Here is a 19,037-nt window from a genome sequence, read left to right on the forward strand (position 1 = left end):
GGTTCCTATTTCCTAAAATGGAATTTGCATTATTAACTACTAGTCTTCCTTAGGCTGGTGTAATTTTTATAGAGGATAGTGTAAAGAGTAAAAATGGCTCTCCTCAAACTGAACAGGGAGGTCATGGGTTAAAACATTAGTTTCTTTATTAGTGTAACTATTCATTGAAGATGGTTTTATCATGAAATGTTTGGTTATATGAATAATTTAGATTTCATGTGGGGAATTCATATTAAGATATACAGACAGTATTTTACTTAGCCTTATCATAAATGCACTGTGAAAGTGATTCTTCAGTTTGCTATCTTCAGATATTTTTTAAATTGAAATTTAAAATTTTTCTGTATTTTTTCTTGAACAAAATATTAAAATGATAACTCAGGAATGTGAAAATAGTATAGGAAATGGTATGATGTAGTAAAGAGCAATCTTGGATTTGCCATTTACTAGCTGTGCAGATCACAAGTTATTTATATTCTCCAAGCCCAGTGTCTTCATCTGTGCAAGGACAGAATACTTAACCCCCAGGATTGTTGTTAAGGTTAAATGACAATGAAAAATGCTTAGCAATGGTTCAACATGCCTTATTATATCAATAACCACAGCAATAATAATATTAAATTAATAGGCAGAACTCTTTGTAAAACAGTTTTGTTGAGATATAATTCACACAGTTTTAGCATACTCAGAATTGTATAACCATCACCACAATTTTGGAACATTTTTATCACCTTAAAAGGATCCTGAAGTGTATTAACAGCCACTTCTCATTTCTCTTCAACCTCTCCTAGCCTTAGGCAACCACTAATCTTTTATCTCTATAGGTTTGCCTATACTGGACCTTTCGTATAAATGGAATCATATAATACGCGGTCTTTTGTGAATGGTTTCTTTCACTTAGCATAATATTTTCAAGGTTCATCTGTGTTGTAGCCTATATCAGTACTTCATTCCTATGGCTGAACAATATTCCATTATATGGATAGACCACATTTTATTTATTTATTCATTAGTTGACAAACATTTGAGTTGTTCACCTTTTGGCAATTATGAATAATGTGTGAACATACATGTCAATGTCTAACATTTTTTGGAACTGTGAAGCTATTCTCGAAAGCAGCTGCACAATTTTATATTCCTAGTAGTCGTTTGTGAGGATTCCAACTTCTCCACAGTCTCAGTAACACTCGTTATTATTTTGTCTTTTTGGTTATAGCTCTCCTGGTGGTTGTGAAATGGTAACGCATTGTGGTTTTGATTTTCATTTTCTTTATGGCTAATAATATTGGGAATCTTTTTGTGTGCTTATTGGCTGTTTGTTTATCTTTAGAAAGCTGTCTGTTAGTCTTTTGCCATTTTAAAATTGGATAGTTTGTCTTATTTTTTGAGACACATTTATTATATTTGTAAGAGAATATACAGAACTTTTAAATCAAATAATTTCCTTGTAAGGCTTAATTTTTGTGGTTCATTATTAATTTCCTGAATGGTTTAATTTCTTGGGAAAAATGTATTTTTAGAAGAAAACCTCTTGCACAACAGTATATATTAATGTTTTCTTTATTTTAATCATTACTTTTTTTTTTTTGGTGTTTATATATTTTTTTGTTTTTTAACTTTGTTTTGGAATAATTTAAGATTTCTGGAAGGATCGCAAAAGCAGTATAGAGTTCCTGTATACTTCTCACCCATTTTCCCCTAATATTAACATCTTATATAACCACAGTATATTTGTCAAGACTGAGAAATTAATATTGGTACTGGAAAGGGTTCCTGGACCCTATTCCAGTGTGTGTGTGGAGGCTTCCTCAAACCAACATGAAGTTTTGGAGAATTCTGACACTATCTACTTAGAGATAGAATCAGATTTCACAGGTAAAGGGGCTCAGTCCCACAAGACTACCCTTTAAACACCAGTCACAAGCCCAGGTTGTTACCTGTGCTTCTGACCCATGGCTACAAATTGGAGTTTCCAAAGATCCCCTCCTTGGGTTCGATTAATTTGCTGGAGTGTCTCACACAACTCAGGAAATCCTGTTTAATTACAAGATTACTAGTTTATTATACAAGGATATAATTCAGGAACAACCAGATGGATATGTACTAGACAAGGTGTAGGGAAAGGTATGGATTTTCCATGGCCTTGAGTCTAGGCACGCTACTCACCGAGCACCTCCATGTGTTCACCAACCTGGAAGTTCTCTGAACCCTCTTCTTTTGGGTTTTTATGGAGGCTTTATTACAGAGACTGGAAGTTCCAACCCTCTAATCACCAGGTTATACTGGAAACCAGCCCCCATCCTTAGGTGGTCCATAAGTCACTTTATTAAATAAGAAGCATCTTTAAGCTCTCATCACTTAGGAAATTCCAAAGATTTTAGGAGCTCTGCCAGAAACAGGATGAAGACCAAATATGCATTTCTGTTATACATCACAATATCACAGGTACATTACTATAAAATAAATTCCAGACTTGGACTTATATAACTTTGGCCTTTAGTTTTTCTACAAAAGTCCTTTTCTGTTCCAGAATCTCATCTAGGATACCATATTACTTTTATGATACTGTTTTTAGTGATAGCTTTTTGTTTTCATTATGCTGTTTATACATATAACACATAAAATTTAGATCATATAATTTTTATTAATTTTCTGATTACAACTTTAGTATAACTTTATTATTTAGTGTTTAGTATTTATTATTCAAATCATTATTTAATATTTGCCAGTGCGTTAATTTTTTATATACTCAAAAGTGATATTTAGAAGTAGAGTTGAGTAAAATTAACACATACCTGTAATTTTCAAATTATGAAACAGGATCAGGTTTTTAAAATAGCAAGGTAACACTTATTAAAAATGATTTTCTGTTTGTGTTTTTCAGCAAAAGAAGCATTTGAGAAGAAGCTATCTCCTATAATAATAGATAATACAAACCTACAGGCATGGGAAATGAAGCCCTATGTTGCTTTGGTTTGTACCATAATTGTCATAAGTCTATAATAGTGGGTTTGAAATTATTGGAGATGTTAATTATATAAGTGAATATCAAGCAAATAGTCCTTGGACTTTCTGTAACTGAGCTTTCTCTGATCTTCAGCAAAATGATAAAAATAGGAATAGTTTTTTCATAAAGCTAAATTTTTTTTCAGGTTCTGAGATTCAGTTTTTAAATTCTGAGGTATTTTTGATACTTTTTTGAGAAGGTAGTGGTGTTATAATTTTATGTTTGTGTATGAATATATACGTATATGATAATTTTGTGTGTGATTGTGTGTATATGTGTATAAATTTTTTTATTAGTCTTACTTGGTAGAATCAAAATTTGGTGGTCCTTTGTTATTCCCTAAATTTGTTTTGAAATTTTGCTAATCTGAGAAATTCAGAATTCTGTAAACTTACGTATTTTTAGTTCTCTAAATTTGTCAGCTTTTTTTTTTTTTTGCCCAGTTTTGGTGTTACCTTTTTCAAGAAGTTAGTATTCATTAACTTACTAAAAAGCTGAGGTGAGTAATCTTTTTACTTTCCTGCTACCCTGGCTTACTTCTGTCATAGCATTAAGCACAGCGTTTTTATTTGTAGGCCATGGGTTGGCTAAGTTTTTTCTATAAAACGCCAGATAGTAAATATTTTAGGTTTTGCAGGTCACATACAGTCTGTTGCATATTCTTTTTAATTTTATTTTTAAACGAACCTTTAAAGATATAAAAACTATTCTTAGCTCCTAGGGTGTACAAATACTGCCTGATGGGCTGAATTTGACTCTAGGCCATCTGTATATTCTTGAGGGTAGGACCATTGTTTTATTCCTCATTTAATCTCCAGGGTATAGCACTATGGTTGGCATACAGTAAATATATATTTCTTGAGTAAATTGATGAATGATGCTTTTGTGAATATGGGGTATTATTTTGTTTATTCCCCCAAGATTAGCACATGCCTGGCACATGAAAGTTCATTTTATGCTTCTTTGAATGAATGTTGCCTTTCCTCTTTTATGTCTTCAATACATCTAGCCTCTACCTCCTCTGCTGTGCCTGGAGCCCTTGTACTATTTTGAAGATGTGATTCTTCACCTTTTTGAAGAAAATTTTGTGTCCTTTGAAAGCAAATGAGATTTTACTTCTGTGCAGGGGCAGTACAAGAAACAAAAAGACTTGATTTTAATATATTTGGAGCTGAAATTTGGTTTGTTTTCTGGCTTTAGGAGTTCCTAATTTCTAGACTAATCTATTCACCATAACCCTTTAACCTTACTTTACTTTTCTATAGATTTTCCTTAGCTTCCTGCTGTCATCTTAGAAAGCCCTTTAACACTTTATCCTTCTACGTAGAGAACAAAGAAAGCCCCAAATTACTGTTTCTGATTTTCATTTAGCCTTAGAGATTCTATAATGTTTTCTTTTCCCTTTTTTCTTACATAATAATTGAAAATATAGTTATTTTTTCAGTATTCCTTGTCTTTTCCCAACTCTATTTAGAAGTATAAAGGACTCCTTGTCATAGAGTACCCAACTCATTTTTTCTTCATAAGGAAGTAGACATAGGAATTACTGTAGAGACAGAAGACTTTTTGTTACGAAGATAATGAGAGTTGTGGGGGAGTGGAATAGATTGGAGATAACCATCTGTTACTGTCTTGACATTTACAAAAATAGTGAGGCAGTGAGTTGAGAGTAAATAGGCAACAGTCAGATATGCTTAGTGACAACAGCAAAACTATTGTTAAGATTTGCCTGTTGATATGGGAATTGAAAAAGGTCTTTAAATTCATAGTCTTTTCTGTGTGTGTGCATTTAAAATTAATTTTATCTTAAGAACTACTTGACATCCTGTTTAGGTAATTGGAGACCCAGGCTGTTGCCAGGCCCTGAATAATTTGTATGAAATTTGGTGCTGAAGTGAAGAGATGGAAGTGAGTAGGCATATTATAGGATGTTATGTCATTCCTACCTTGGTCTCTGGTTTGACTTTTGGGCTTTTCTGTCAGTAATGACAGAAAGTAGCAGTGTCCACTTTTGACATTTTGCCATAAAACTGAGGGAATCAGTAGTCGATGAGGTCAGATCTGTAATGGTGGTTGGGAAGATGGTATGGCAGATTATGCAAGGGCACCTAGATCACTTTAAGGACTTTGGATTTTACCTTGAATGACATGGAAGACGTGTTAGCTCAGGCTGCCATAACAAAATACCATTGGCTGGGTGGCTTAAACAACAGAAATTTATTTTCTCACAGTTCTGGAAGTTAGAAGTCCCAGATTAGAGTCCACTAGGTTGTTTTCTGGTGAGAGTTCTCTTCCTGGCTTCTAAAATGGCTACTTTCTGTGTTCTCACATAGCAGAGATAGTAAGTTCTCTGGTATCTCTTCTTATAAGGACACTAATCCTATCAGATCAGGGCCTCACTATTATGACCTCATTGAACTTTAATTATCTCCATTAAAGGCCCTATCTCCAAAAACAGTCACATGGTGGAATTTGGATTTCAATGTACAGTGTTTGAGGGGACACAAACATTCAGTCCATAACAAAGAGTTTTTGAGCAGAGTAGCGACATGATCCAGCTATTAACAGGATCACTGTAATACAGTGTTGAGAATAGACTTAGGCGGGGCAAGGATGGAAACAGGGAGACTAGAGGGCTATAGCAGTAATTAAAGTAAGAGAGCATGTGGCTCAGAAAAGCCTGGTAGCAGTGAAGGGGACAGTGGTGATTAGATTCTAGATATATTTTGAAAGCGGAACCAACAGAATTTCTTATTTGATTGATGGGGATGTTAAAGAAAGAAAGGAGTCAATTATGACAGCCATCAAGGTTGGTTTTTGGCCTGTGTGACTGGAGCTTGTCATCAGCTGAGATGAAGGAGAATAGTTTTAGGTGGGTGTAGCGTAATGGATTTCAGAAATTTAGGTTTGAATATGTCAAGTTTGCTGAATAGATGGTTGAAGATCTGTGAGTTTGAGGTTGAGGGATGAGTTCTGGGCTAAAGACATATATTTCAGAGTCATTACCATGTGGATAATATTTTAAGCCAACACATGGAGTGATATTACTGAGGAAGTGAGTGTAGATCAAGAGTAGAGGACCGAAGATTAAGTCTGGGGCATTCTACAGTGAGAAGAGGTCTAGGTGAAAAGGAAGGAGTAACAGAAAAGACTAAGAACGCCCACTCAGTGGAGTAGAAGGAAAAGCAATAGTGTGCACTGAAAAGTATAAGGAGAAGAGAGTGATGAAATGTGACAGATGCTGTTGAGGGTCAAGTAAGAGGACTGAGAATTAACCGTGGCATTTTTTCAGTGTGAAAGTAATTTATAGTCTTGATGCCCAGTTTCAGTAGAATAGCCAGTGAGGGAGTGGGAATTGGAGGAAAGGAACTGGAGACAGAGAATATAGTAATTATCTTGAGACATTTTCCTACAAAGGAAAGTAGGAAAATGGGGAGGTACTTGGTAGGGGAAATGGGGTGCTAAGCATAAGATGAGAGAAGTAACTGAATTTGATGGGATTTATTCAGGAAGGAGGGAACAATTAACAATGCCTCAGAAAGAGGGGAGAATTGCTGAAATTAATTATCCTTGAGATGGGTCTAGTGCACAAGTGTATGGCTTGGCTTTTTGTTTATAGCCATATAGATTTGAGAAATAAAATGAGATATTATTTAAAATAGTTTTAAAATTATAAAAGTCATGTATGTATATGGTGAATATTCAAACAATAAAAAAGAATGTCCAAAGTCTTACTCCCTTGAGGTTGATGCTTTTTATAGTATTTTTGAGAATCTTTCCAGAAATTTTCTATACATGTTCAAAGGTATGAGTAATCCTTTTTTATGCAACTGAAAATTCTCAATCTTACTTTCTTAATGATTTATATTAAGGATCATCCTCATTAATACATAAGAATTTAAAAACTTCCTGTATAAAATTTTCATTATATGGTTGTACCTTCATTTATTTGGCTAGTTCCATAAGCTACTGAATTGTTTGCATTTTTTTGCTGTTATAAATGATGGTGAACTAGCTATCCTGGTGAATATATATTTTTGCACGCTTATGTAAGTATTTATCAGCATAAATATTTCTGGAAGTCAATGACTGGGTCAGAGAGATTAATTTACCAGTTTAACACACTCATCAAGATTAGATAATCTTTTAGGTTCTTTCGGTTTTAACATTCTACGAATTTGGGTATAGTGAATTTAATTTCATAGAAGTAATTATTTTTAAATGCTTTTTTTTGTCTTTTTTTTTTTTTAATGTAGTCTCAAAAATATAAATATAAAGTCCTTTTTCGAGAACCGGACACATGGTGGAAGTTCAAACCAAAGGAACTTGCAAGGTATAACTTGGAGACTATCTAACATATTTTTTATTTCATAGCAGTGATAGAAAGTCTATGTAGAGTTTTTCCCCTTATGAATGATGAATGAACCAAAATGGATTAGATTGCAGTTTTGCCACTTGAAAATTGGTGACAAATTTCATATTGCCTGTAGGCTTTTTTTTTTTCCAGTTTATAAAGAGTTTGTATCTTTTTGTTCTTAAAACTGAGTTAATTAACAGAAAAATTCCAGTTGTCTTATATAGTCAGTACGTTATTATTTACTAATAAAATGTTAATATCTGAAACTAGAACAGACCCTAGGGTTTGGCATACCTGACCATATACTACTGGAGGAACAAATTCTGGCTACCTAGTGGCTTAGAATACTGGAAGGAACTGAGGAGGGATAGATGGAAAAGGCAGCATATGTTCAGCTGTCTAGGTATTTTAAAACCACTCCCACTTCCTGCTCTTCTTTATTTGATTGTTTGACTTTGATAAAAATGTTACTCAAGACTTGGACAACGTGTTTTTCTTTGTGCTTTATTCTCCCTCAGAGATACCCCTTACTTAATTTTGGTCAGAGTATTTTCTTCTTGGTAATTTTAACTAATTTAATAACTAAAGGAACAACCTAATTATAGTGTAATTACAATATTGTACAACTGTCACCTCAAAAAGAAACCTGCTATCAGTCGCTCCCAATTCCCACCTCTCCTGGAAACCACTAATCTGCTTTTCTTTCACTATGGATTTGCCTGTTCTGGCTTTGCATATAATTGAATCATACTTTATGTGGTCTTTTGTGTCTGGAATCTTATGCTCAGCATAATGTTTCAAAGTTCATTGACATTGTAGCATGTATCAGTACTTTATCCCTTTTATTCTTTTGATACATTATCTGTATAAATGAGTGAGGTTGCCTACAAGTTTTTCTTCCTTGCCCTGTCTTGCCTGGCTTTTGTATCATGGTTTTAGGTTCATAAAATTAGTTGGGAAGTATATCTTCTTTTTCTCTTTCATGAGTTTATGTAAGTTTGAATGTTTGATAGAATTTACTTATGAAACTGTCTGAATCTGGTCTTTTCTTAGAAGGTTCAGTTGGAAGTTTTCTATTACACCAAAGTTTTCAAATTTATTAATATTTTGTTAACATAATTATAATATTCTCTTACCATTTATCTCTATACTTAAGTTCCCTTTTTCATCCTAATATGTTTATGTGTATTGCTCTTCTTTTTTTCTTGATTATTCTCACTAGAAATCAGGATATTATTTATTAGCCTTTTCAAAATAACAACCCTACTTGGTTGATCTTTCTATAAATTTGTTTTATATTTAATCATTTCTGTTCTTTTATTGTACTTTCTTTAAAAAAAAAATCTATTTTGCTTTGTTTATTGTTTTATTTTTTAAAATCTCTACCTGAAAGTTTAGGTCATTTTCTAATAGAATTTTATATTATAAATTTTCCTGGATACTATGTTAGCCGCTCCTAGATTTTTATTATATGATACTTTCTTTTTGTCATTTATTTTTTAATTTATATTATAATTAATTTTATTCTTTAAGCCTTGTATTATTTAGAACTATGTTTTTAAATTTCTGAATAGATGGTTTTTAAATTTAGATGTTTTAAAAAATTGGTTTCAACTTAACTGTACTTAGTTTGTACAGTTTATGTGACACTAATTCTCTGATATTTTTAAAAGATGTGTTTTATGGCCTAGTTTATTATCAATTTTTTAATGTTTCATGTTTGCTTGACAAGAATATATACTGGGAGAAAGGGAGGTCAAGATGGCGTAGAAGATGGGTGCTGTGCGTGCTTCCTCTCATGACCCCACCAAAAATAGAGAGCAGCCATCACTGGGAGTCACTTGAGGTCTGGCTGAACAGAAGCCCTACAACTAGGGACAAACATAAGAGGTCACCTCGGACTAGTAAGAGGTACAGAGATGTGAAATGGCCAGGTCCCACAACCACGTGTGGCGATCAAGAATTGGGAGGGTTATCTTGGCTGCAGAACCCCCTCCCCGATCTGAGGAGCGAGGGGTCCAGGCTCCACGCTGGGCTCTCCAGCCCAGGATTCCAGTGCTGGGAATAGAAGTCCCCACAACCTCTGGCTGTGAAAACCAGCGCAGATTGTGGCTGAGTGAGATGGAAGGCTGTGGGAGTTGCAGACGTTCCTCTTAAAGAGCCTGTGCCTGGCCTTACTCACTGATGGAATCACTTGCTCTGAGTTCCAGCACTGGGGCAGCTGCCCAGGGAGCATCAGAGATGTATGTGGAGATGCTTCAGGGCGAGGGCTGCAGGGGCAGCTTTCTCCCAAACAGAAATCCTAGTAGCATCCATTGTTCTTTTGTTGAGTCGTCCTCACTTCTAGAGTGGATGCAGTCTGCCACCATAACTCAGTCTCCATCAACCTGGATAGCACAGGCAGCCCTGCCCAGGTGGTTCCCTGAGACTCCACCTCTCTCAACTTGTAGGCCCACCCAAGCCTCTTCCTGCAGACTTTCCTAAAATCTCTCAAAGGCTCACAAAACCCAAAGAAGCAGCATATGGCCTTGATGTCCTCCATACCTCTTGCTGAGCAGTCCCAGGCCCCATAATAGTAGCAGCTGGCCTCGGTTCCTGGCTTGGCCTCTCGAGGCACCTATAAGCCCAGCACAGGTGGCAGCCATTTGCGGATTGCTTGATGACTTACCAGGTGGCCCCATAGGTGCACAGGCTGTGGTTGAACTTGGCCTGCAGCTAGGCCCTTCCAGGAGGCCCTTGGGTCGGCACACTTGGTGGCTTGCTTCAACCAGCCCCAGAGTTGGAGCACTACCCAAGGCTGCACCTGAGGAGGACACACCTGAAGGGCAGACTGGTCAGGTACCAGAGCCCCGCTAAAGTGAATCCTAATCCGTAGGGTCAGCCTTTCACCAACCAAGCCTCACAACCAATCAGCCCACAGGTCAGTCCCTCCCACTGATGTGCAGATGGCAATCAGGGATCAACTATTAACAGGAGCACACACATGACTCACACAAGGGGCACACCTTGAGCACCTTGCTGAGGTGAGCAGGGAATATTCTGCCACTGGGTCCCACAGGACACCTGGGACAAAATGGAGATGGCAGTCTACCAGATGTAGAGTTTAAAACACTGATTATAAGGATTCTCAGTGAACTTAGGGAAAGAGCAGAGAACTTAAAGAGATAGAAAACAAAAATGGAGATGGAAAACACAAGAGGGAACCAGTCAGTAATGAATACAGTGTTTGAAATGAAGAGTATATTAGAGGGAATCGGCAGAGTGTATGAAGCAGAGGATTGAATCAGTGATTTAGAGGATGGGATGGATAGCAGAGGACACTCAGTCAGAATAGCAGCAAGAAAAAATCCCCCCAAAATGAAGTTACTTTAAGACGTCTCTGGGACAATATCAAGCGTAGCAACATTTACATCATGAGGGTACAGGAAGAAGAGAAAACAAGAAATTGAAAACCTATTTGAAGAAATAATGACGGAGAACTTCCCTAACCTGGTGAAGGAAATAGACATACAACCCCAGGAAATTCAAAAAGTCCCAAACAAGATGAATCCCAAAAGACCCACAGCATTAAAATGCCGAAGGTTAAAGACAAAGAATCTTAAAAGCAGCAAGAGAAGAGCAATTACTTACCTACAAGGGAGCTCCCATTAGACTTGCCAGCAGATTTCTCGGTAGAAACTTTACAGAAGAGCTTGGCACAAAATCTTCAAAGTGATGAAAAGCACGAATCTACAACCAACGTTTCTCTACCCAGTTATTATTTAGAATTGAAGGACAGATAAAGAGCTTCTCTGACTAGAAAAAGCTAAAGGAGTTCATTGCCACCAAGCCAGTATTACAGGAAATATTGGAGGGACTTCAATATGTATCAAAAATATGAGTAAAGAATGGCAATAACTATATATTAACATGTACTTCAAATAAAAAAAATTAAATACTCCAATCAAAAGATTGGGTGACTGAATGAATAAGAAAACAAGACCCTTACATAGGCTGCCTACAAGAGACTCACTTCAGATTAAAACACACAGATGGAAAAAGATATTTCATGATGGACCTAGAGGGTATTGTGCTGAGTGGAGTAAGACAAATGCCATATGATTTCATGTACATGTGATATCTAAAGAACAAAATAAACAAGAAAACAAATAAAATCATAGATAAACCGAACATTTTGAAGGTTACCAGATGGGAGAGGAGTTGAGGGGATTAATGAAAAAGAGGGAAGGACTTAAGTACAAATTGGTAATTACAAAATAGTTACGGAGATATAAAGTATAGCATAAGGAATATAGTCAGTAATATTGTAATAACTGTACAGCGTCAGATGGATATTAGATTTATTGGGATGATCACTTTGTGAATTATATAGATGTCTAATCGCTATGTCATACTCCTGAAACTAATATAATAATGTATGTCAACTAATTGCAAAATAAAAAATATAAAAAGAATGTATACTGGTTATAGCATGTTAATATATTATTAAATCATGCTTATTCTATTGGTCACATCTCCTGTAGCCTTATTATTGTTTTAGGTTTGCTTGGTTAATGTTTAAGAGAAGGGTGAGGAAATCTGTGGCAGAAGTGTGTTGAAGTCTCCCTGTATAGTGTTGAATATGTCAGTTTCTCCTTATAATTCTGCCTATTTTCACTTTATATTCTGAGGATATTTTTCAAAGTACACAGAAGCTTAAGATTTTTATATCACTCTAATTAATTGAACATTTAATCCTTGTTTAGTGATTTTCTCTTATCTTAATATGTTTATTATAAATAAAGTCTAATTTGTCTAATACTACTAGTACTACACTAGCCTCCTTTTAGTTAGTATTTAAATGTTTCTTTTTCCAACTTTTACTTTCAACCTTTCAGTATCTTTATGTTTAGGCATATCTGTTGTAACCAGTATGATTGGGTTTTAAAAAATCCACTCTATTTATCTTTGGCTTTTAACTGATAAGCTTAGTTCTTAACAATTCATATAATTCATATGATTATTCATATAATTGGTCTTGTTTCTTACTGTCCAATTCTGTGTGCTTTCTATTTATATTACCTTTTCTGTAATTTTTACCCCTGTCCCAGAAAATAATTGAATTTTTTCTCCTATCATGCCTTATTTTGGATTTTTTTTTTTTTTACTGAATACAGTTTTTCTTATTTATTTTTCCTTCTGTGCTAATTTGGAAATTATAGACACTTTTTATTCATTTAGCTGTTACATTAAAAATATTATCATGCAAACTTTAAATTCAATCCATTTTCTTAACCTTCCTTCTCACAAATAAAAGGACTTTTAAACATTTTAACTCTGACACTTACCTCCCTTCTAACTAACATGCTATGATTGTCCAGAATGTACAGATAGTGTTTGTTTTCACTCATGTGGTTGTTGCTTTATGCTTAATTTTTTTTTAATCATAGACTTTTCATCTCTGAATTTCCTTCTGTCTGACATTCACCTTTTAGGATTTTTTTTTCAGTGTAGGCCTGCTTCATGTCAAACTTTTTTTTTTTTAATGGAAAATCCTTTTACTGCCCTCATTCTTTTAAGATACTTTTGCTAGGTCTATATTTTTTAGATTGACAGTTTCCATTATTCTTGTCTGACTTCTGTTATTGTTTTTAAGTGAACTATAATTCTAATAGTTGATTTCATCGTAATCAACTAGTTTTAAAAAATTTTCTGTTTGCTTTTATCATCATCTCTTTATCTTTGGTGAATGGCAATCTCAGTACTATGTTTCTAGTTGTGGATTTCTTGTTTATCTTGTTTGGGATTTGTTGGGCTTCTGAGATTGGGGGTGATTTCTTTCATCAGTTCTGGAAAATTCTCAACTATTTTTCTTTAAATTGCTTCTACCCCATGTACTCTGTTTTCTCTTTCCGGAATTTGGATTAGACATATACTAGACCTTTTTGCTCTGTCCTCTATGTCTGTTTCTCTTAACCTCTCTTTCATATTTTCTATGTCTTTGCTTCTCTGTGATCTGAAACCAGACAAGATCGAGGTAGGTAAATATGAAAGCCAGATTTGCCCAGGTGGCAAATACTAATACTAGCCCTGAGATCCAGACACTAAGCCTTGGTCCAGCCCAAGATAGAAGAATTGCAGCTGATATGTTTTCATTAAGACAGGACCATTGAGGGACCAATTGGCCTCCTGGAAGATGCAAATCCAGATACTGTGTGAATGAAAGCACCCCCAGTTTAAGGGCTAAAGAGTCTCATATTAGATTCCACTAAATGTAAGCTCATGAATAAAAACACACAGAAATAAGCTATCATGAGTGAAAACACAAATATAACAATCTTCATATTTGGGTATCCAGAGACTTAAAGTAGTAGTTTTTTTTCTTTGCTTGAACTTAAAATGTATGTTTGCTTTAATTCACTTAGGATTCAGTTTTCTTGTGACAGGAGGGCCCTTTGGGATATCTAGTCTGCCATACTGGGATAGGTGAAAGCTTTCCAGTAGAATTTTTAACTCATTATTTAATAACTATTTAAAGCCTTGAAATGATGGTCATGTTCTTTTTTTTTTTTTTTTTTAATTCTATGTGCACTGTATTGTGTTTCTTTAACAATGGTCAGTCTTATGAGATTTTTTTTGCACAACTTGAGAATAACTTCCTTTAAAATTTTTAGGATCTGCTCTTTTTTTTCCAAGTTGTTAAAGGATGCTTGGAAAAGATTATATGGAATGATTAAGAAAATGATAATTTAAGACATCCTAAATAAAGTAAAAATTAGATTCAAATAGTATATATTGTTATTATAATAAGCCAACTTTGATATTTTTGTTAGGAATATGTCTTTTTTTTTGACATCATACGTCATAATTTTTTAAAACTTAATTACCGATATTCCTTCTATCCCTTTCTTTCCTGGAATTTTTAGGCGTAATATTCATGGGGTAAGCAAAGAAAAAATAACAAGAATGTTGGAACACTATCAACGTTTTGTTTCAGTGCCAATAATCATGAGTTCTTCAGTTCCGGAGAAAATTGAACGTATTGAATTGTGTGCATATTCTTGTGAGGACAGAAGTTCCAGGTAGGTTAAAGTCCCTATTTATAAAAATTGAAACTTAATTTTTAAAAATATGATAATTTTGGAGCTTGTGAAGTCACTGCCAAATAACTTTTTAAAAATAAGATAGATGGGGTGGCTCCATAGTATAGTGGTTAGCACGTCTGCTTTGCACGCAGAAGATCCTGGGTTCGCGCCCCAGCTAGAGCCACAGACCGTATCCCAGGTGCGCCAAGCCCCGGGTGCACACCCACGTGTGAGAGGGGATGCCCCACCTTCAGAGATCCAGTTCTTAAGGGGAAACAGCAACATCCATAGGTGAGGGGGGCAGGAATTAAAGAGGGAAAAAATAAATAAATAAAAATAAGGTAGATGTTTGTTACTTGTAAGGTTTATGTATAGTCTTGCCTGAAACAGGATATATATGATGAGCAAGAGAAGTAAAAGTTTACATGAGTGATGACATGGGAGCTTTTTTCATTGTGCTCAATTTTATGGGTCCATATTTATACTCTGAATACGCCTATCTTCATTATGTAACTTCCTGCTATTCTAGTATTCATCTGTTACCTTAGCTCCTCTTTGTTATTATTTTATATATAGTCACATCACTTAATTTCCTTAGGTATTAGTAAAAATTTTTCAAGCTAGTATTATAAAAATTATTAATGGTATAGTTTTACTAAATAATATGAGTCATAGCCTTTTGAAAGTTTGCAATCCAGGATAGTACTGATTTCTGTTAAACATTTCAGACATATAAACAATTGAATAAATGAGTAAAGAAGAACCTTAAATATATAGAGATGTCTGAATAGCCAGTGTTTTATGATGGTAAGGGATGGAGAGGCTGTTAAAATAGTGTCGGGAAGAGAAAATTCATAAATGTCCTTTTACTGAGGAGCAGTGTTGCAAAATAGTAAAGAACATGGGCTCTTGAGCTCTATTTTCTGGCTTCAAATTCCAAAGTTTTGTAATTTGCACCTTTATAAAATCTATATACTTCAGCTCTTCATTTCTAAAATAGCAGTAGTAACACTTTGCTCATAAGGATCACATAGGATTATGAATTAACACTTTGCAAAGGATTTAGAATAACATCTAGCATATAGAAAATTCAGTGCTAGGTGTGATTTCATGTAGGGAGGTTTCATGGGAAAGGTGGGACTTTAAGAGCTCCTGAAATAAAGAAATGAAAGAAGATGAGTTGACAAATTGAATAAGGGAAAGGCACTGAAGTTGAAAGTAATGATTAGGAAAAGTCTGAGATTAACATCAAGGATGGTTTTTAAAAATTTAATAAGTGAGAGCTCTCCTCTCTTATTTCTCTTAATTGTGCAAATTACATAGGTTGACTCTTTGTGACTTTATATATGAAGCTTGCTTAAGCAATTTCCTCTAGCAAATGACAGATAGATGGTATAGAGGCGGACCTAGTTTCATATATGCTAAGCTTAAGTAGGTCAGAGAGAAGCCAGGGAGGTGGTGTCTTTTTTTGGGAACAAATTTCAAAACTTAACTTTAATATTAATGCATAATAAACACCTTAACTGAAAATCTCATGTTTATTCTTCAATTCAAAGAAAATTTTAGTTCTTCTATGTGCTGGTGGGGTTACAACAAAGGGATGTGTTCATTGTGTATTAGGGAAAGATCAAGATTAGCTTTTATAATTTTAATGTAGTTTATTTCTAGAATTTTTAGAATAAATAAATGTTAAGTGCCCTGTCTTTCAGTTGAATGCTTCTTTAACTTAAATCATAATATTAATGGTAACATTAAGAGACTTCCTTATAATACTTAAAAAAAAAATCTTACAGCCCAAGAGAGAATGAAGATACTACCTCTGAAAAAGAAGAAAATGTTTTTTCCTCATCTTTGAAGCACATAGAGTTAAGTGAAGAGAAGACACTTGAAGTGACCAAAGAAACTATGTTACTGGAGAATGTTACATGTCTCTCTAATGCTTATTTAAACAAAGAAAGAAAAGAAAGAAGTGGAATGAATCCTCATATTCAGAGTGCTTTCATTCAGGAAGTTTCAGACATGTATTTTTCTGATTCTGAAAGCAAAGTACAAGTAACAGACAAAAGTAAAAAAGAAGAGCAAGTAGAAATGGTCTCTGAAAAAGAGTATAATAAAACTGATGCAGATAGTTTTATAGAGAGAATGCCACCTAATATTAGCTACAGTGAAAATAATCAGGAAGTCTTTGATCTTTCAAATTCTATATCACTTCAAAATGAAAACTCTTCACCTGGTGAAATATTGGAAGAAAAAGCAATGGTAAAGAAAAACGCCTTTGGAAAACAAAAAAGCAAATCAACTTTGGAAAAGTTCCCACGACATGAGCTATCAAATTTTGTCGGTGATTGGCCAGTTGATAAGACTTTTGGTCAGAGGACAAAAAGGAACCGAAAAACTGAAAAAGCTTCATCTGTAGAAAGTTACAAAAAGTGTAGTATCTCTCCATCATGCAAAGTATTAGATAATAGTCTGTCTGTAAATGTGGATCATATCCAGCAAGGAGTATCTCCACATGAAAGTGTAGAGGATGACAAGAAGTCACAGTGTGATGATGCTTCAGAATCTTTTGGTAGCTATAACTGTGATAGTTATAAAAATACTGAAAAAAACTCATTGGACATTGTGGGTGAGTGGCCTTTGTCTGATTCTTTAGCCCAGAGAGAACACAGATCAAGAATGCCAAAGTCTGGTTTAAATGAACCCAACTTAGAATTTGGAACTAATGACAATACTCATGAGGCCTGTTGGAGCACAAGCCCTGAAGAACTAAAAACGTTGGGTAGCTGTATTCTAGGAAATTCTGAAATGCTATCCAGTGAAATGATGTGTGAGAATAAGACTTGTCCAAGTGAAAAGATTCATGGTCAATACACACTGTCTCTTACTGTTATCAATAGTGCTCCAACTATTCCTGGAGTAGTAAGACCACAAACTTTAACTGAATTTCCAGAAGGAAAGCCTAAAGAAGTCCCTGAAATAGAAGTAGGCATGTGTACCCAGACTGAACCACAGGATTTTGCTCTCTTATGGAAAATAGAAAAGAATAAAATTAGTGTTTCTGATTCAGTGAGAGTATTAACAGGAAGATTAGATGGATTTAACCCAAAAGCTTTCAATATTAACACAAAATTAGATATTCAAGAAACAATTCCATATAGGGTAATGTATGATAAAAGCACATTTGTTGAAGAAAGTGAGCTTACCAGTACTGATGAATCTGAAAATCTTAACATTCTTTGTAAACTATTTGGATCCTTTTCATTAGAAGCCCTAAAAGACTTATATGAGAGGTGTAACAAAGATATTATTTGGGCCACAAGCCTTTTGTTGGATTCTGAAACTAAATTATGTGATGATACTGAATTTGAGAATATCCAAAAATCATATGATGAAGCACAAATTGGACCATTTTCTCTGGGACTGAATTTAAAGGAAATTATTAACCAAAGAGGAATCTTAAAGGATTCTGGTTCTTCTGTGCCAGAATTTAGACATGCAGTTGGTATCAATGACACTAATGTACAGTCTTCCTGTTACTCAGAAAAGGGAAATTCAGAGCAGGCAGAAATAAGAGCTATAACCACTGAAAAACCTGGATTAATAACATGTGTATTTCCTGGTGCCACTGTAGACCTAAAGAATACTAATGAAGTGATTCCTAATAGTCAGGCAGAACTTTCAGGTTTATATAACAATCAGTCTTTTTCAGGTACACTAAAAGTTCAAGATGTGAGTGAAATGGAGAAGAATCTTGAAGTCATAGAAATTGGAGATAGTATGCATTCTTTGAATTTGTCTGATATTTTAAACTCTGTATCGAGCACATCAGATCTTGAATTAAAAGAAATTTATTCTACTGACTCTTTTGAAATAAAGAAAAATGAAAATCTTCCAAAGAATTATGTGAAATTTCCAAAAACTGAAGAGTTTATGAATGAAGATGAAAAGAAAATGGAAAAAGTTCTAATGGCAGGTAGTACTATGTCAGCTGGAGTTAGTGAAGAAGGCAAAACTGAGATGATGAATCCCACTCCAGTGATGGCTAAATCTCTGACCATTGACTGTCTGGAATTGGCATTACCTCCTGAACTGGCTTTTCAGCTTAATGAATTATTTGGTCCTGTTGGTATTGATTCAGGTAAGGAAAAAGTAAATTTACCTATATGTGTGTTTTTATGTTAATGAGTATTTTAATTTAATTTTAATTTAATTATTTCATCTATTAACTGATATATAAAATTAATTTGTGTCTCCTACCTTATTTTTGATAAAATGTTTGTAGAGGATTTTAAAAAATGTAATATGAAGAATTAGTATTTATGTGGAGTTTATTTATCCCATGCATATATTGAAAGTTTTCTCTGGTATTTACCTCATACCTATTTACACAGATGAACCTTTTTGAACCCTTTGGTGCTACTCCAGATGCATCTAAGACAAGATTAATTTTTTAGAAAACACTTTTCGAAAAGTCTTGACTAATGGAAATGAATAAATTTATTTAGACTAACGGACATGAATAGCTTAAATATATGAAGTATTGTATAAGTGCATCAACCAAGAAGTGTGAAAACAATGACATATTACATAAAAATATTACAAGAGATTT

General features: G+C 34.5%; 1 protein-coding gene across 13 annotated transcripts in view; it reads left to right on the top strand.

The window, feature by feature from the left end:
- N4BP2 (NEDD4 binding protein 2) overlaps nucleotides 1-19,037 on the top strand; it is a 106,776-nt gene that overhangs the window by 35,258 nt on the left and 52,481 nt on the right. For all 13 annotated transcript variants that reach the window (XM_039845003.1, XM_039845005.1, XM_039845009.1 and 10 more), the window contains 4 exons: nucleotides 2,885-2,973; nucleotides 7,264-7,340; nucleotides 14,270-14,425; nucleotides 16,222-18,566. In XM_039845003.1, coding sequence (XP_039700937.1) covers nucleotides 2,885-2,973; nucleotides 7,264-7,340; nucleotides 14,270-14,425; nucleotides 16,222-18,566 — 2,667 coding nt within the window. The remainder of the gene's footprint in view (nucleotides 1-2,884; nucleotides 2,974-7,263; nucleotides 7,341-14,269; nucleotides 14,426-16,221; nucleotides 18,567-19,037) is intronic.

The sequence above is a fragment of the Pteropus medius genome, unplaced genomic scaffold (assembly GCF_902729225.1).
Source record: "Pteropus medius unplaced genomic scaffold, Ma_sr-lr_union100, whole genome shotgun sequence".
Taxonomy (NCBI): domain Eukaryota; kingdom Metazoa; phylum Chordata; class Mammalia; order Chiroptera; family Pteropodidae; genus Pteropus; species Pteropus medius.